Below are 20,075 nucleotides of genomic sequence, written 5' to 3'. Positions count from 1 at the left end.
ATAAGAATGATGGACATGAGAGAAAAAATACTCCCTGTCCGTCGGATAAAGTAAACGCCAAGCATCAACTCTACCACATATAGTTAGAAAAGATTGGATAAATAAAGCTGATTTATTAAGTGTGGCTGGTTTAATAGATGAGCGATCTAATATTGGATCTAACCAGCAGTTAAAATCTCCTCCCGTCACAAGGGAGTAAGTACACAAATCTGGTAAAAATGAAAATAGACATTCAAAAAAATCCTGGATCATCTACATTGGGGGCCATATACATTAGCAAAAACAATCAAGTTACTGTCTAAACTCCCTAATACAATAACAACTCGACTATTAGGGTCCGAAACAAGTTTATGCTGAATAAAGGAAGCTGTATTACCTACAAAAATTGAAACTCCATGTGATTTTGCATTAAACGAAGAGTGGAATTGCATATCCTTCCACCGAGTAAAAAAATGTAAGCTATCACAGCTGCGTATGTGTGTTTCTTGTAAAAAAAAAAGGGTGCTTTTAATTTTTTAATATAAGCAAACACTTTGTTCCTTTTGATGGGGTGATTCAGCCCTTTCACATTCAAACTAAATAGGTTAATATTTCAAACCATTTTAAATACCAATCAACATGTAATTAAAAAATCTAGCCATAAGTTATTAAAACTAGAAAGCAAACTGTAAAGTAAGATATTCAAACAAACAATCATATATTCTTTTTTTCTTTTTCAATCTTTATTGCTATAATAATAATAAACATACCACAGTATTGATACAAAATTATTGGGAATACAGCATTGTAATTTTCATAGTTAAATAAGCCCAGCTGACACATGAGTATTAAATCTCCCTATCATACATGATACAGATGAACAATATAAAACAAAAACATCTATTAAAAACCATGAAAAAGAAAAAAAAAACAAAAATATACCCCCGCAAAAAAACTGACCTGAACAATGTTAATCAACTAAACTTAAAAAAAAGGCACGGGCTGTTTAGTAACGTCGTTAAAAAAAAGGGAACCATTAGTGTCGTTGACTCCGTTCCTCTCACCATGTATTACAAAGAAATAAAATAAGTTTGGAAAAGGTCAAGTTACATCATGTGAAAATGTTTAATAAATGGCCTCCAAGTCTTTTCGAATTTAATAGAGGGATCAGAAACAACACTTCTAATTTTTTCCAAATTTAAACACAACATAGTTTGAGAAAACCAATGGAATGTGGTGGGAGGATTAATCTCTTTCCAATTCAGGAAAATGGATCTTCTAGCCATTAATGTAAGAAATGCAATCATCCGACGAGCTGAAGGGGTTCAATGACTTGATTCTATCATTGGTAACCCAAAAATGGCAGTAATAGAGTGAGGTTGTAGATCAATATTCAAAACAGTTGAGATAATATCAAAAATATCTTTCCAATACTTTTTCAACAAAGGACATGACCAAAACATTTGAGTTAGAGAAGCTATCTCAGAATGACATCTATCACACATAGGATTTATATGAGAATAATAACGAGGTAATTTATCTTTAGACATATGAGCCCTATGTACTACCTTAAACTGTATCAACACATGTTTAGCACATATAGAGGATGAATTAACTAACTGAAGAATTTTTTTCCCATTTTCAATTGGTACAATAATCTTAAGTTCCCTTTCCCAATCAGTCTTAATGTTATTAGATACAACTGGACATATTTTCATAATTACATTATAAATAATTGGTATTACACCTTTCTGAAGAGGCTTTAAATCTCACATTTTTTCCTAAATATCCATTGAATATGCAAACGTTTGTAAATTCAGGAAGGTAAGAGAAACAGTATCTAACCTGTAAATATCTAACAAAGTGAAATCTAGGCAAATTATATTTATTAGATAGTTGTTCAAAAGACATGAAACAATTATCCGAAAATAAATCACAAAATCATACTATACCTTTAATTTTTCAAGCCAAATATGCTTGATCCATAGTAGAGGGTTGAAAAAAGAAATTAGATATAGTAGGACGTGCTAAAATAAATTTATTCAACCCAAACAATTTTCAAAATTGAAACCATGTATGTTAAGTATATTTAACTATTCGGTTATCCAGTTGTTTATACAATTTAGAAAGAGTAAAGGGAAGCAAAGTCCCTAGAATAGAACCCATTGAAAACCCTTGTAAAGAATTACGTTCAAGATTTACCCAATGTGGACTTGAAGTTGTATCCAAGTCTCACAACCAAAATTTTAAACATCAAATGTTAATTGCCCAATAGTAAAATCTAAAATTCAGCAAAGCTAAACCCCACCTCCTTTTTAGGTTTCTGTAAATGTCTTTTACCTAACCTAGGATTTTTTGTTCTGTCATATATATGAGGAGATTTTGGAATCAACATTATCAAAAAAGAATTTTGGAATGAAAATTGGCACCACCTGAAATACATATAAAAATTTAGGCAAAATAATCATCTTGATAGTATTGATCTGACCGATCAATGATAAAGATATTGGTGACCATTTAGTAAACAAAAATTTAATGTAATGGATTAAAGGTAAAAAATTAGCTTTCAATAAATCTTTATGCTTTTTCGTAATTTTATCCCCTAAATATGTAAAAGAGTCAGTAACCAATTTAAACGGTAAACATCCATCAATAGAAACCTGAATATTTAGGGGAAATAGTTCACTCTTATTAAGGTTCAATTTGTAATCAGAGAAATTACTAAACTGAGCCAACAAGGATAAAACAACGGGAATAGATTTCCCAGGATGAGAGATATATAATAACAAATCATCTGCATATAATGATAACTCCTGTATTTCATTTCCACGGGTAATATCAAAAATGTTAGGTGAGTCTCGGATGGCAATTGCTAAAGGTTCAAGGGCAATATCAAATAATAATGAACATCCCTGCCTAGTACCCCGAGATAGACGAAAAAAGGAAGATCTTTGATTGTTACTACAATCGGAAGCTACAGGGGAATGATATATCAATTTAATCCAAGATATAAATATCAGACTAAAATTACATTTCTCAAACTCAGTAACTAAATATGGCCATTCAACTCTGTCGAAAGCTTTCTCAGCATCTAATGAAATAATACATTCCTGGGTGTTAAATGAAGGAGTATAAGCAATATTCATTAACCTCCTAATATTAAGAAAATGAATAATGATTTTAAATAAATCCTGCTTGGTCCACAGAGATAATTTGAGGTAGTACCTTTTCTAACCTAGTCACTAATATTTTAGAAAAAAAATTGGCGTCTACATTCAAAAGCGATATCGGTCTGTATGATGCACAATCAGTAGGATCTTTATTCTTTTTAAGAATTAAAGAAATAGAAGCTTCATAAAATGATTGTGGTAATTTACCTAATCTGATTGCTTCTTTAAATATTCTAGACGACCAAGGAGAGAGAATAGAGGAAAAACTTTAAAAATTCCACTGTAAAACCATCAGGACCAGGTATTTTGCCAGAGTTCATTGTTATTTCTTCATCTGTAATAGGAGTTTCTAATGTTGAACATTCTTTGTGTGATAATTTCAGACAGTTCAATTTCCTTAAAATATCATGCATAGTGTTAGGGTCATGAGGAAAATCAGAAAGATATAAAGAAACATAATATTCTTGAAAAGTTTTATCTCGTCATGATCAACTGTCAAAGTGTCATCATGTTTACGAATTTTGATAATTTGACGTTTAACCGAAGTAGTTTTCAATTGATTAGCTAATAATTTACCCGATTTATCACTATGAATATAGAACTCACTTCTAGTTTTCATTAAATGATTTTCAATTGAGGATGTTAATAATAAGTTATGTTCCATTTGAAGTTCGACTCTCTGTTTGTAGAGCTCCTTACTAGGAGCAATAGAATATTTCTTATCAATTCCTTTAATTTTATCAACCAACAAAAATGTTTCATTCTTAATACGTTTGTTTAAACCAACAGAAAAAGAAATAATCTGTCCGCAGATATAAGCTTTAAAAGCATCCCAAACTGTGCCTTTGGAAATTTCTTCCGTAATGTTAGTTGGAAAAAAAGAAATCAATCTGTTCCTTCATAAATTTAACAAAGTACAGGTCTTGAAGCAAATTGGAATTAAATCGCCATTGCCTATTAGTACAAGTGGTATCCATTAACTTGATAGAAAGTTTCATTGGAGCATGATCCGAAATGGCGATAATGTCATAATTGCAGTTGATTACAGATGGAGTTAGAAGAGTTAATAAAAAAGTAATCAATTCAAGAATAAGAATGATAAACATGTGAGAAGAATGAAAACTCTTTGTCCTTAGGGTGTAGAAATCTCAAACAATCATATATTCAACCCAACACAGCTCCCAGAGAGAAATAGGCCCTACACCCTCCCCCATCCAAAGCGAGAAAGCTGACCAATAGACAGTCAGTGAGCTAAGAACTAAGTACCAGCCCCAAAAAAGTCCTGTTGACAGAAAAAAAACTCCAGTCCTGCAAGGTCATTATGTCCCTATCAAGACACAACATAAAAAGCAAAACAACTCAGTATTCAAAAATATGAAAAGATCACTTTAAACAAATTCAAAGAAAGCTGTATTAAAATAAAGCCTCAAAAAGGGATAAAATAAAGTAGCAAAAAAAAACAAAAGACAATATATGAACACACAAAATGTAAGCTTAATGAAACCTTATTTTAAATTCATATTAACAGAAGAAGAAACTTGATCAAATAAGAAATACAACAGTTTTAGACTTCATCCTTCAGAAACTCTTTTGCATCTTCAACTGCATTTATTCTTTTTCGCAATCCGTTCTTCAAAACAATACTTAGACGGGCAGGGAACCGAAGGGATGGTTTATATCCTTCATTATAAAATTCCGAGATATCTTCTTTATATTTCATATAATCAGTCAAAATATCAGGTGAATATTCTTCCACAAATCTAACCATGTAATTTTGGAAATCAATCATTCCTTGTCTCTGGGTGTGGCGAATTAAAAGGTCCTTAATACGAAACTCCTGAAAGGTTAGTTCGATCGATCTGGGTTTCGCCGCCGAGGACAATGGCTTCAAAGTCAGAGAGCGAAAAGCTCGATCGAGCTTCGGATCGGAAGTGAATAAAGCAGGAAAAAGCTGCTTCAGAAAGTTTGCAAAGACTTTGTAGGGTCAGCGCCTTCAATTGATTCTTCAAGACCCACGATTCACAAGTTATTTCTCCTGTTTCTATTCTCGGGACTGATGATCATATTCAGCATTTTATCATTGGATAAAGAGAACTCTTTGCAGAGTTTAATTGTATCTTCAATGTCCTTTTCAAGTGTCATTAGCTTCACAGTATTCTCCTGAATTTGGTTCTCATGCTCAAATAAAGTTTGTTGAATTGTATCCAATTTGCCGTTAAGTTGTTGAAACTCGTCAGAGAATTCCTACTTTTGCTGTTTAAGGAAGTCACTGATTGAATCCAAAGTGACTGGGGATTCATCTTCTGTTTCTCTTTCTTTTGCAAATGCTTTGGTTCTTTTCTCAGCCAGAGTAAAGCAGTATTGAAGTATTATAATAAGGTTTCAAAAAAAAAGACTGGTAGGAGACAATTAAGTAAACAGGGTAGGAGCAATCGAAAAGCGGCCAACAGGGCTCTGACTGCTTCTTATATCTAACATATGCTTCCTTCTTCCGCTTGACGAGTTGCCTCACGTGTTTCGTCAGCCACGGTTCCCTTTTCCGACCATTTTTTTCCTTGCCTCAGTGGGACAAACCTATCCTGAACCCATTACAAGTGGTCCCTAAACTTCCTCCACATTACTTCTGTGCTTTCAGCTTTCAACACCTGTTTCCAATTTAGACTCACTAGTTCCTGCCTCATCCCTTCATAGTTAGCCCTTCCCCAGTTAAGCACTTTCCCATTTTGTCTGTTTTTATCCTTTTCCATAGCTATGCTAAAGCTAAGGGAGTTGTGGTAACTCTCACCAAAATGCTCCCCCACCAAGAGGTCTGCCACCTGACCAGGTTCTTTACCCAGAACTAGATCCAGTATGGCCTCTCCTCTCGTCCGCCGGTCCACATGCTGTGTCAGGAATCCTTCTTGAACACACTTGACTAATTCAGCCCCGTCTATCCCCCTTGCAGTCAGGAGGTGCCAGTCAATATGAGGGAAGTTGAAATCACCCATAACTATAACCCTGTATTTCCTGCACCATTCTAAAATCTGCCTGCTTATCTGCTCCTCGGTGTCCCGAGGGCTATTTGGGGGCCGATAGACTACTCCCGGCACAGTGATTGATCCCTTCCTCTTTCTGACTTCCAACCACAGTGGACACTCCCTGTGCAGCGTCCTCCCTTTCTACAGCCCTGATACAATCCCTGACTAGTAATGCTACTCCGCCCCCCCCCCCCATTCTACCTCCCATCCTATTCCTTTTAAACACCTAAACCCCGGTACCTGCATCAGCCAATCCTGCCCTTCCTCCAGCCAAGTTTCAGGAACGGCCACAACGTCATTGTTCCATGTACTGATCGATTCTCTAAGTTCATGCTCTTTATTCCTAATACTCCTAGCGTTGGAATAGACACATTTCAACCCCTCGATCTGGCTACATGTATGTTTTGTCCCCTGCCTGTCCTTCCTCAGCAACTCAGAACACACAGCATCGTGCCCTTGTTCTTCTACCCTCATCTCTGCACTCACATTCTGATTCCCACCACCCTGACAAACTAGTTTAAACCCTCCCCAACAGCTCTAACAAACCTGCCCACCAGGATATTGGTCCCTTTCCAGTTCAGGTGCAGCCCGTCCTTGTTGTACAGGTCAGACCTTCCCCAGAGGAGATCCCAATGCTCCAGAAATCTGAACCCCTGCCCCCAGCACCAACTCTTCAGCCACACATTCAACTGCCATGACTTCCTGTTCCTACCCTCTCTGTCTCACGGCACAGGCAGCAATCCTGAGTTTACCACCTTTGAGGTCCTGCTTTTTAACTTTTTTCCCCTAACTCCCTATATTCCTTCTTCAGGACCTGATCCCTACTCCTATCTATGTCATTGGTCCCCACGTGGACCACGACATCTGCCTGCTCACCCTCTCTCCTGAGAATACCGAGAACTCCATCCGAGGTATCATGGACCCTGGCACCAGGGAGGGAACAGACTGGGATTCTCAATCTTTCCCACAGAACCTCTTAACTGTCCCCTTAACTATCGAATCCCCTATCTCTACTGCTCTCCTCTTTTCACTCCTTCCTTTCTGAGCTGAGGGTCCAGTCTCGGTGCCAGAGACGCGACCACTGCAACTTGTCCCTGGTAGGTCGTCCCCACCAACAGTATCCAAAACAGTATACATATTGTTGATGGGAACGGCCACAGGGGTGCTCTGCTCTTTCTGTCTATTCCCCTTCCCTCTCTTGACAGTCACCCAGTTACCTGTCTCCTGACTTTTAGAGGTGACTGTCTCCCTGAAACTCTGATCTATTACTGCCTCTGCCCCCCGAATGATCCAATTTGACAGGAGCTGCAGCTGGATGCACCTCTTGCAGGTGTAGACATCGGAGACAATTGTGCTGTCCCTGACTTCCCACATCCTACAATCGGAGCACTGCACTGCCCTATCTACTGCCTCCATTACTAACTCCTAAGTTAATTAATTAAATAAACTTTTCCGGCCTTACCTGACTGGGAGCAAGCTCATCCTCTGCCTCTGCTCGCTGAAATCTCTCGAGCCAAAGCCTCAAAACTCCACTCCTTCACTGGCCGCTCTCCACTCCAGTCCACGTTAAACTCCAGTCCCAATAAAGGTGAATATGCAGCAGAAGAACCTCCTCCCATGCTCAGTGACCAGTGTGCAGAACTGGGTGTGGTGAGCATCAGCAATAATTGTAGAGTTCAGCACCGACAGTCACTCTCGAAATTGCATTCAGCAACGGTGATGGACAAATATCCAGCATGCAGCTCGTTGAAACTTTCTCCCCAGTGCAGAAATCATGCTTGACTAATCTTCTGAAATTTTTTGAGGATGTAAGTATGAAAATGGATGAGGGAGTGCCAGTGGATATAGTGCACCTGGACTTTCAGAAAGCCTTTGATAAAGTCCCAGATAGGAGATTAGTGGACAAAATTAGGGCACATGGTATTGGGGGCAGAGTACTGACATGGATTGAAAATTGGCTGGCTGACAAAAAAACAAAGAGCAGCGATTAACAGGTCCCTTTCGGAAAGGCAGGCGGTGACCAGTGAGGTACCACAGGGTTCAGAGCTGGGACCGCAGCTGTTTACAATATATATTAATGATTCAGATGAAAGGATTAAAAGTAACATTAGCAAATTTGCCGATGACACAAAGCTGGGTGGCAGTGCGAAATGTGAGGAGGGTGTTATGAGAATGCAGGGTGACTTTGACAGGCTGGGTGAGTGGGCGGATGCATGGCAGATGCAGTTTAATGTGGATAAATGTGAGGTTATCCATGTTGGTGGTAAGAACAGGAAGGCAGATTATCATCTAAATGGAATCAATTTAAGAAAAAGGGAAGTACAACGAAATCCAGGTGTTCTTGTACATCAGTCACTGAAAGCAAGCATGCAAGTACAGCAGGCTGTGAAGAAAGCTAATGGCATGCTGGCCTTCATAACAAGGGGAATTGAGTATAGGAGCAAAGAAGTCCTTCTGCAGCTGTACAGGGTACTGGTGAGACCACACCTGGAGTACTGTGTGCAGTTTTGGTCTCCAAATTTGAGGAAGGACATTCTTGCTATTGAGGGAGTGCAGCATAGGTTCACAAGGTTAATTCCCAAGATGGTGGGACTGTCATGTGTCGAAAGATTGGAGCGACTGAGCTTGTATACACTGGAATTTAGAAGGCTGAGAGGGGATCTTATTGAAACATATAAGATTATTAAGGAATTGGAATTAAGGAATTTTTTCACCCAGATAGTGGTGGATATATCGAATGCTCTGCCCCATAAGGCTGTGGAGGCCAAGTCTCTGAATGTTTTCAAGAAAGAGATGGATAGAGCTCTTAAAGATAGTGGAATCAAAGGTTAGGGAGATAAAGCAGGAACGGGGTACTGATTGTGGATGATCAGCCATGATCACAGTGAATGGCAGTGCTGGCTCGAAGGGCCAAGTGGCCTACTCCTGCACCTATTGTCTATTGTGAACCCGGTAGTGTGTCAGAACTGCAACATGCTGTGAGGTTTCACTGTTAATGTAATGGCCTCTCTGTAATGTTTCACTGCTGAGGTAACGGTTTCTCTGTAGCAGTAATGTTTAGGTTATGACTAGAGACAACAGGGTTTTGGAGTGCGGGGCTATCCAATGAGAGAAATGTTGTTCTTTCTTGTGAGTCTGGAAGAGAGATTTTTGTGGTCTTTTGCTGGGGAGAGATAAAAGACATGAATGGAGAGAGTGGGCCATTTTCCTTTATTTTTTCGTTACTAACCCTATAGTCAAAGTAAGAACTACAAAGCCCAATCGTTTAATCACATATTGTGTACCGTTTGTTATTTCAGGGTACTGATTTGTAACATCAACCCAAGCGCAGCATCCACCCAAACGAGATTTCTTAAGTTTGGCCGGGCTGGGGGGCTATCACCCCCTATATTAAGCTGCTAGCCGAAGCGAGAGTTACATAAGGTTAGATACCTGAGCGAATTGCTTCACAAGTTCATAGCAGGTTAACGGCCTCTCCCCAGTGTGAACTCAATGATGGACATTTGGTGGCGATGGCTGAGAGAATCTCTTCCCAAAGTCTGAGCAGCAGATCGGCCTCTACCCAGTATGAACTCGCTGGTGTTTCTGTAGGTTGGATGACCGAGTGAATCTCTTCCCACACACTGAGCAGGTGAACGACCTCTCCCCAGTGTGAACACGCTGGTGTCTCTGTAGATGAGACAACTGAGTGAATCCCTTCCCACAGTCTGAGCAGGTGAATGGCCTCTCTCCAGTGTGAACTCGCTGGTGACTCAGTAGTTGAGAGGACGAAGTGAATCCCTTTCCACAGTCTGTGCAGGTGAACGGCCTCTCTCCAGTGTGAACTCGCTGATGTACCTTCAGTTGAGATGAGCAAGTGAATCCCTTCCCACAGTCTGAGCAAGTGAACGGCCTCTCCCCAGTGTGAACTCGCTGATGTACCTTCAATTGAGATGAGCAAGTGAATCCCTTCCCACAGTCTGAGCAGGTGAACGGCCTCTCTCCAGTGTGAATTCGCTGATGTACCTTCAGTTCAGATGACTGAATGAATCCCTTCCCACAGTCTGAGCAGATGAACGGCCTCTCTCCAGTGTGAACTCTCTGATGTACCTTAAGTTGAGATGACGAGGTGAATCCCTTCCCACAGACTGAGCAGGTGAAAGGCCTCTCTCCAGTGTGAACTCGCTGATGTATCTTAAGTTGAGAGGACGAAGTGAATCCCTTTCCACAGTCTGAGCAGGTGAAAGGCCTCTCTCCAGTGTGAACTCGCTGGTGTTTCTTCAGTTCAGATGACTGAGTGAATCCCTTCCCACAGTCTGAGCAGGTGAACGGCCTCTCCCCAGTGTGAACTCGCTGATGTACCTTCAGTTGGGCTGATCGAGTGAATCTTTTCCCACAGTCGGAGCAGGTGAACGGCCTCTCCCCAGTGTGAACAGACCTGTGTGCTTGTAGGTAGGATGATCGAGTGAATCCCTTCCCACACACTGAGCAGGTGAACGGCCTCCCCCCAGTGTGAACTTGCCTGTGTCTCTGTAAAACAGAGTACGAAGTGAATCCCTTCCCACAGTCTGAGCAGGTGAACGGCCTCTCCCCAGTGTGAACTCGCTGATGCACTTTCAGTTGGGATGAGCAAGCGAATCCCTTCCCGCAGTCTGAGCACGTGAACGCCCTCTTGCCGGTGTGAATTGACCGGTGTATCTGCAGGTTAAATGATTCAGTGAATCCCTTCCCACAGTCCGAGCAGGTGAATGGCCGCTCCCCGGTGTGAACTCGCTGATGTACCTTCAGTTTAGAGAAACAAGGGAATCCCTTCCCACAGTCTGAGCACGTGAACGGCTGCTCCCCAGTGTGAACTGACCAGTGTCTCAGTAGCTTATATGATTCAGTGAATCCCTTCCCACAGTCCAAGCAGGTGAACAGCCGGTCCCCAGTGTGAACTCGCTGGTGAGCCATTAGGTTAGATGACCGAGTGAATCCTTCCTTACAAATTCAGCAGATGACTAGCAATCTGCCCAGTGAGAACTAACTGGTGTGTCCACAGGTTGGAAGACTGACTGAATCCCTTCTCACACACAGAACAGTTGAATGACCTTGTCCCGGTGTGAACTTGCTGATGTACCTTCAGTTGAGATGACCGAGTGAGTCCCTCCCCACAGTCGGAGCAGGAAGGATGATCGAGTGAATCCCTTGCTCCACTTCTTAAGTATCTGGACAGAGACAGCAAAACTGTCGTGTTGTGTTCGAGATTCCCGTAGACAAATTCCTTGTCATTTTTAACCTGTAAAAATATTTACAAAATCCATCAATGGGTGTAGGACAATATTTCAGATGAGATCACTTGAGTTGTCAAGGTGTGATCTGGCATCACTCTGTTACAGTGAAGTTCAACACAAGGTGGAGAGAGAAATCATCTTCTAACTGGGCACAGTGCTGGTATCTGGAATGACCATCAAACTCTCCGATGCTCTTCCTGTCTCTCTAAGAATGGGGCATTTCTGCCATCTCCAATCTGTGACCTGGCTCAGTTTGACTCTCTCCATTGGTATTATTCCCTGTTCCCACTGAGCTGCATGGGCGACTGGCCCCACAGTAACTGAAATACTCACACACAAATAGCCGGCAGTGCATTCCACGCACCCACCACTCTCTGTGTGAAAAACTTACCCCTGACATCCCCTCGGTATCTGTTTCCAAGCACCTTAAAACTATGCCCCCTCGTGTTAGCCATTTCAGCCCTGGGAAAAAACCTCTGGCTATCCACATGATCAATGCCCTCATCATCTTATACACCAAAAAAGCTCCAAACATAAATAAGAAAGTACACATTGCTTTGAGGATTTGTTGGAAGTATACAAAATTATGAGGGTACAGATAGGGTAAATGCAAGCATTTTTTTCCACTGAGGTTGGGTGAGATGACAACCAGATGTCATGGGTAAGTGGGGAAGGTGAAAATTTAACGGGAACATTTGGAAAAGCTCTTTACTGAAATGGTCGTGAGAGTGTGGAATGAGATGTCAGCACAAGTAGTGAATATGAGCTCGGTTTCACCATTTAAAAGAAGTTTGTATGGGAGCCTGGATGGGAAGGGTATGGATGGCGATGGTCCCGGTGCAGGAGGTTGAGTGATCGATACATCCCAAAGAAGTGGAAGCATTGGAAAGGCAGGAGGACACAACTGTGGATGAAATGAGAAGCCAAAGCCAACATAAAAGCTAAAGAGAGGGCAAACAAAAGAGCAAAAGCTATTGGGAAGCTTTTAGAAACCAACAGAAGACGACTAAAAAAAAGTTGGATGAGCTCAGGTGTGGAATTTTGATATTGTAGTCATTAATTAGTCTTGGTAGCGCCCAACAGTCTGAGGCATTTGGAGGAACAAAATATCTGGGGTCTCAATATCTCTTCAAATCCAAGGTTCTCTGCACCAGTTACCTTTCAACTTTTATTTTGACAGGTACATACAAACTAGACACCCTCAAAATTTCACTTCTGTAGGCCTCCCACTTACCAAGTACTCCTTTGCCAGAAAACAGCCTGTCCCAAACCACACTTGTCAGATCCTGTCTGATACCATCAAAATTGACCTTTCTCCAATTTAGAATCTCAACCTGTGGTGCACACCTCTCGTTTTCCGTATTTACTTTGATTCTCATGGCATTATGATCACTAATTTCTGTCACCAGCCCTGGAACATTTCCTAACAGCTCATCGCACACTTCTATGTCGGGAATTCTACGAACTGATAAAGGGCACATTTGGCAACCTCTACCCCCTTGACATCTTTTACAGTATGGGAGTCCCAGTCAATATATGGAAAGTTAAAATCACACCTTTGTTTCTTGGCATGGTCTGCAATCTCTCTACAAATTTGTTCCCCTAAATCCCTCAGACTGTTGGGTGCAACCAAGTCCCAATAATGGCTACAATATCATAATTCCCTGTCCTGAGCTCATCTGGATTTCCTATGGTGCCTCTTGCATTGTGATATACACAGCTCACCACATTCATCACACCATGCTCAACCATTTGATTGCTGACTCTGAGGTCTGAACAACATCTGACTGGTGACAAGAAAACAGACGCTCCCTCATTGTCACAAAAACAAAGGAGCTGATTGTGGACGGCAGGAGGAATGGAGACAGGCTAACCCCTATTGACATCAATGGATCTGGGGTTGAGAGGGTGAACAGCTTTAAGTTCCTCGGCATAAACATCACCAAGGATCTCACACGGTCTGTACATACCGGCTGTGTTGTGAAAAGAGCACAGCAGCACTTCTTTCACCTCAAAACGGTTGAAGAAGTTGGGGATGGGGCCCTAAATCCTAAGAACTTTCTGCAGGGACACAATTGAGAGCATCCTGACTGGCTGCATCACTGCCTGGTATGGGAACTGTACTTCCTTTAATCGCAGGAACCTGCAGAGTGTGGTGCGGACAGCCCAGCGCATCTGTAGATGTGAACTTCCCACTAATCAGGACATTTACAGAGACAGGGATGTAAAACGGGCCCAAACGATATTGGGGACCCAATTCACCACAACCACAAACTGTTCCTGCTGCTCCCATCCAGGAAACGGTACCACAGCAAAGGGACCAACAGGCTCCGGGACATCATCTTCCACCAGGCCATCAGACTGATTAATTTATGCTGATACAATTGCATTTCTATGTTATATTGACTGTCCTATGTACAAACTATTTATTATAAATTACTATAAATTACAAATTGCACACTTAGACGGAGACATAACATAACGATCTCTACTCCTCATGTATATGAAGGACGTAAGTAATAAAGTCAATTCAATTCACCCTCTCCACTATCTGTTCTGTTAATGCTGGCTCCCATTCCCCCTACAACTCACATGAGCAAGTCTTACCACTAGGATATTCGTCCCCTCTTGTTCTGTTCCCCTAACTAACGAATCTCCTATCACCCCCTTGACTTTCCTCTGCCAGGTAATCCCCCGCAAGTTTCTAAAGTGGTCCACCCGTTGTTGTGTTGGATAGCAATAACAGTACTCTGTGATTGCTATTTAAACTCATTCCCCTTCCTGCCTCTCACCCAGTTTCCTGTGTCCTGCACTTTGGGTGTAACTCACCTCTCTTCATGTCATATCTATTACGTCCTCCAACTCCTGGATGATCCAGAATTCTCCCATTTCAAGTTCCAATTCTGTAAAGTGCAGGGTTACAAGCTGCAGCTGGATGCACATCTTGTAGGTGAGGGCATCAGGGACACCGGATGTCTTCCCACCTTCCCACCAATGTCCCCTCTAATTTGTAATGACCAGTGTGCACATAAATCTTGTACTGTCCATTTTTTTTACACAGTGACAACATGTGCACAGTGAATTTTATATAGAGAGACAGTCATTTTAACAGCTAGCAAATCACTGTCGATAAGAACTTTGATGTCCTCTGGGTTTGATCGAGTTCATCTGCACTCTCACACAACCTATGCAGCAGGCCTGTAACGGGTAATGAAGGATTTTCTCACCAGAGCTTTTGCACATCATCCATATGTCACTTGCTTGCTAAATTATGCTTTAAAAAGTCAAGATTTCCAAATATCACTCCACTTCTTCCCACTTGCGAATTCTCCAGCAACTTTTTCATCACCACAATACACACAGGTGACACCAGTTTCTGTATTGTACACAAATATTTCCCCTGAACCCTCCCCCAGGTGACTGACGGTGGTGAACTCAGTGATGGCAATGCCAATGAACATGAAGGGAAGGGCAGTAGTCTGTCTCATTGGAGTCTGGCACATTTGTGATGTGAAAGCTACTTGTTGCCCAGGACAAAGGTGTTTGATATCATTATGTACCCAGAGAGAATGGGTCAAAACACGTCCCTGTCATTTGGAACCTGATCCTTTGATCGCTCTTTTCGGTATTTCTCGAGACTCTGACAAGCATTTGATCCTGGCTAAACGATGAACATTGTCTTTTCTCTCTCTTTCAGCTGGACGTGCAGTACTCCTTAAGTGGAGAGATGTAGTTCCCCCTACCCATGTTCGATGGCTCAGGGATATTATGTCTTGTTTGGATCTTGAAAAGATATTAATAGCAAAAGGATAGTGTGGGATAAAATTGATCCCTTAGAGAATCAGAGTGGATGGGTATGTGCGGAGCCGAAAGAGATGGGGGAGATTTTGAACAATTTCTTTTCTTCGGTATTCACCAAGGAGAAGGATATTGAATTGTGTAAGGTAAAGGAAACAAGAAGGGTAGTTATGGAAAGTATGATGATTAAAGAAGAGGAGGTACTGGTGCTTTTAAGGAATATAGAACTGGATAAGTTTCTGGGTCCAGACAGGATATTCCCTAGAATCCTTGAGGGAAGTTAGTGTGGAAATAACAGGGGCTCTGACAGAAATATTTCAAATGTCATTGGAAATGAGAATGGTGCTGGAGGATTGGCTTATTGCTCATGTTGTTCCATTGTTTAAAAAGGGTTCTAAGAGTAAACCTAGCAATTATCCGCCTGTGAGTTTGACGTTAGTGGTGGGGAAATTGATGGAAAGTATTCTTAGAGATGGTATATATAATTATCTGGATAGACAGGGTCTGATTAGGAACAGGTAACATGGATTTGTGCGTGGAAGGTGATGTTCGACAAATCTTATTGAACTTTTTGATGAGGTTACTAGGAAAGTTGATGAGGATAAAGCGGTGGATGTTGTCTATATGGACTTCAGTAAGGCCTTTGACAACGTTGCACATGGAAGGTTAATTAAGAAGATTCAATCGTTAGGCATTAATATCGAAGTAGTAAAATGGATTCAGCAGTGGCTGGATGGGAGACGCCAGAGACGATAACTGCGTGTCAGATAGGAGGATGGTGTCTAGTGATGTGCCTCAGGGATCTGTGCTGGGTCCAATGTTGTTTGTCATATACATTAATGATCTGGATGGTGAGGAGGTAAATTGGATTAGTAAGTATGCAGATGATACTAAGATAGGTGGAGTTGTGGATCATGAAGAAGGTTTTCAAAGCTTGCAGAGAGATTTAGGCCAGTTAGAAGAGTGGGCTGAAAGATGGCAGATGGAATTTAATGCTGATAAATGTAAGGTGTTACATTTTGGTAGGACTAATCAAAATAGGACATACATGGTAAATGGTAGGGCATTGAAGAATGCAGTAGAACAGAGGGATCTAGGAGTAATGGTGCATCATTCCCTGAAGGTGGAATCTCATGTGGATAGGGTGGTGAAGAAAGCTTTTGGTATGCTGGCCTTTATAAATCAGAGCATTGAGTATAGGAGTTGGGATGTAATGTTGAAATTGTATAAGGCATTGCTAAGGCCAAATTTGGAGTATTGTGTACAGTTCTGGTCACCGAATTATGGGAAAGGTGTCAATGAAATTGAGAGAGTAAAGAGAAGATTTACTAAAATGTTGCCTGGGTTTCATCTCCTAAGTTACAGAGAAAGGTTGAACAAGTTAGGTCTTTATTCTTTGGAACGTAGAAGGTTGAGCGGGGACTTGATAGAGGTGTTTAAAATTATGAGGGGAATAGATAGAGTTGATGTGGATAGGCTTTTTCCATTGAGATTGGAGGAGATTCAAACAAGAGGACATGAGTTGAGAGTTAAAGGGCAAAAGTTTAGGGGTAAAATGAGGGGGAACTTCTTTACTCAGAGAGTGGTAGCTGTGTGGAACGAGCTTCCAGCAGAAGTGGTTGAGGCAGGTTCAATGTTGTCCTTTAAAGTAAAATTGGACAGCTATATGGACAGGAAAAAAATGGAGGGTTAAGGGCTGAGTGCAGGTCAGCGGGACGAGGTGAGAGTAAGAGTTCAGTATGGACTAGAAGGGCCGAGATGGCCTGATTCCGTGCTGTAATTGTTATAAGCGTATACGGTTACTATTCACTTTTTAATTCAGATATAAAGTTCCATAAGGTGTGGGGACCTTTACTTGAATATTTTCATAATTCTCACCTAGATTGACAAGTGTATTTTTTTCTTCCCTTGATAGTCAGATCCTGCATTTCCAGCTTTCTTTGATTCTTTGTTTAGTTAGCAGGCTGCTTTTTTTATTATTCATTTCTCTTTTTACCACAATATATAGATCTGGGGTGATAAAAGTTTATCTCAAATGTCCTTTTAAATATTTATACTTATAATGTAATGGTTGGCTTGGAGTTGGATCGTGGGAGGGTTGGGTGCTTTCCTTTCTAACTTTTCATTTTTAATATGGGTGACTTGCTCATTTGTTAAGATATGTATTATTGCTATTTTTGTCTGTATTGCAATGATCCTTCTATTTACACTATTGATTTTTTTCTTCGACACTGTAGTTTGTAGAAAACTTAAAAAAAAATTAAAAAATCATGTTCTCACGGGTAGAAAGTCCAGAACAAGAGGGGGTGGAACAAGCAACAGACACAAAATGCTGGAGGAACTCAGCAGGCCAGGCAGCATCTATGGAAAAGAGTACTAATGCTGAGTTCCTCCAGCAATTTGTGTGTGTTGCTCGGATTTCCAGCATCTGCAGATTTTCTCTTGTTTGTGACTGGAGGCAGAACAAAGGTGATTTTCACAACAGCTGATGTAAAAGATTTTGTTCCCTTTCTCCGAGTTCCCGATCCTTGCATTTAGACAGCTGGAGCTCAGCTCTGTCTGAGAGACCCATCGGTTCCCATTACCTCATCAGCCGGAAGCTCCCCGGGGCCCGTGTACGGATGGTGGGGCTGAGAGAGAGGGAAGAGAGCAAGACTGTCCCGGGATTGCGGGTCACGGAGTCCGGAGTCACAGCAACTACCCGAAGTCGGTGTTGAAAACGCCGCCCGGTGAGACCCCCAACCCGGAGATCCCTTCTCACCTCAACCGATCATCCGGGGCCTTTTGTGCCCCGCGCGCTGGTGAGCTCGAGCTTGGTCGGTTTAACGGCTGGGCTACTAATCACGTGAGCAGCCCCTCCCCCACCACTGTCAACAGAGGAGTCAGGCGCTGCTGTATTCCCATTGGTAGGAAGCAGTGTCAATCACTGCTTCCACCCAATAGAGGAGGCAGGCCAGCCGAGGGGGCGTTACCCCCGCTGACACCGTCTCCCGAACTTTCCGTCACGGCGGGACAACCGTCAAAGTAAATGTCCGCTTTCTGATTTATTTCCATTTCCCTCCGAGGGAAGTTGGGGCGTTTGTGAAGCGTCTCCTGCGGCCGGAGTCTGATGTGTCGCTGAGAGGTAGGAGGAGACCGCTCGGCCCGTCGGTTTGATGCCGGTTCCCCGGGGAGGGAGAGGATGAAGACGGTGAGAGAGGGGGCGGACAGGATGTTTGTCCCGGTGGGGACAGGAGGGGCTCATCTGTGGAAATGTCTGAGCCCACGGTGGTGGCGATTCACCACATTGGGGGGCAAACACCGGCAGACTGTTGCCCTGCGAGCGGGGCCGATGGTCCGGGCAAAGTGACAATTATTTGTGTTTTGTTGAGACTGTACCGGGAATATGGTGTAAAATCCCGCTCCCCACACTAACACGGGTCACACAGACCAAAGAACAAACTGCCGGAGGAACTCAGTGGGTCGGGCAGCATCTGTGGAGGGAAATGGACCGTCAACATTTCGGGCCGAGACCCTCCCTCTGGACTGAGAGTGGACGGGAAATAGTCAGAGAAAAGAGGTGAGGGGTGGGGATGGGGCAAGAGCTGGGGAGTGAGAGGTGGGTCCAGGTGAGGGGGAGGTGGGAAGGTGGAAATAGTGACGGGGTGGGAGGTGAGTGGTTGGGGCAACACGGGGCTGCAGAAGATGGAAATTAATTCCATAGAGGATTAACAAAGAGATTAGAGAGTATTTGTTATGGAGAGTGCAATGAAGATTCACCAGACTGATCCCTGGAATGGTGGGGTCATCATATGAAGAAAGATCAAATGTGATAACCCTTTCATTTGGCGAATCGAGGACTGAGAGGTGAACACATTGAAATGCACAACATCATTACAGGCTGAACCAGGGATCCCAGTTTCTGAAAAAGGGGGTGGACTGTCCGGGACTGAGATAAGGGGAAATGTCTCCACACCGAGGATGGTGAATGTCTGTAAATCCCCACCACAGAGGCCGGTGAAGACTCAGTGATCGTCCTCACAAAAAACAGAGGCCGGCAGATGTGTGGAGACCGAAAGTATCAAGGAAATGAGGATCGGGCAGAAACATGTGGCTGAGATGGGAGAGCAGCCTTCATCTTGTTGGTAGTTAGAGGGGCTGAATGGCCACCTCCTGCTGTTTCTCACTTGATGTTTCAGTGTTCCTGTCCAGTGAGGCTGGAGGAATGTGAATAGAAATGAGTGTTTATAAACATGGACAGATTTAAATGAAAACTGCACATTTCCGGTTTGGGTCTGAATTGTGTGTTGGACCGGGATGGGAATCGAGCCCGTGACTCTGTGACCTTGGGGTGGAGGGAAAGGGACAGGGAAGATATGGAGGGAAAAAGTAAAAATGTATCTGGTGTAAATATGGAATGATGTGGGAAATGTGGCGGATGGTTCGGGCAGCGTGTGAGGGGCGAAGAGCAGAGTCACCGGATCAGGTGGGAGACCCTCCACCAGCACATGATCCCGTTTCCTGTTCACGTTTTCCCGCAGACCTGCAGCATCTGCCGGTCACTGCTGGAGTGTACGTGTAACTTCATCTTTCGCCCGTTCAGACAAGTCAGTGAGATCCGGATCTGTCACGTCCTCTCGTTGTGGGTGGACAATGTTTTATTCTGCAATATTTTCAGCATGTTTCCATATTACCACATAACAATTACAGCATGGAAACAGGCCATCTCGGCCCTTCTAGTCCGTGCCAAATGCTTACTCTCACCAAGTCCCAGACCTCAGACCATAACCACTGGGCCGAGGCCTGGGACTAGGCCTCATTCCACTGTTTTTACCTGCTGAAGGGCAGCCAATGTTTCTGGGTGTCTGACCCATTCATAT

At 42.6% G+C, this 20,075-nt stretch overlaps 2 protein-coding genes across 3 annotated transcripts in view; one reads left to right on the top strand and one right to left on the bottom strand.

The window, feature by feature from the left end:
* Positions 1 to 20,075, top strand: part of LOC140208268 (NACHT, LRR and PYD domains-containing protein 3-like) — a 552,847-nt gene that overhangs the window by 383,903 nt on the left and 148,869 nt on the right. The gene's annotated exons all lie outside the window — the stretch shown is intronic.
* The window catches only part of LOC140208264 (uncharacterized), a 351,814-nt gene that overhangs the window by 314,727 nt on the left and 17,012 nt on the right, over positions 1 to 20,075 (bottom strand). Inside the window, exons 2-3 of one of the 2 annotated variants that reach the window (XR_011888709.1) lie at positions 9,599 to 11,423; positions 8,792 to 9,329 (exon numbers count right to left, since the gene is read on the bottom strand). Coding sequence is in view for 1 of the 2 variants with exons in the window: in XM_072276834.1 (XP_072132935.1) it covers positions 9,740 to 11,098 (1,359 nt within the window). In the remaining variant the exon portion in view is untranslated. Of the gene's footprint in view, positions 1 to 8,791; positions 9,330 to 9,598; positions 11,424 to 20,075 lie in introns of those variants that run through there. The other variant, XM_072276834.1, reaches the window with a different exon arrangement.

This window comes from Mobula birostris, chromosome 13 (genome assembly GCF_030028105.1).
Source record: "Mobula birostris isolate sMobBir1 chromosome 13, sMobBir1.hap1, whole genome shotgun sequence".
NCBI classification, from domain to species: domain Eukaryota; kingdom Metazoa; phylum Chordata; class Chondrichthyes; order Myliobatiformes; family Myliobatidae; genus Mobula; species Mobula birostris.
This window is presented reverse-complemented; position numbering and strand designations above follow the sequence as displayed.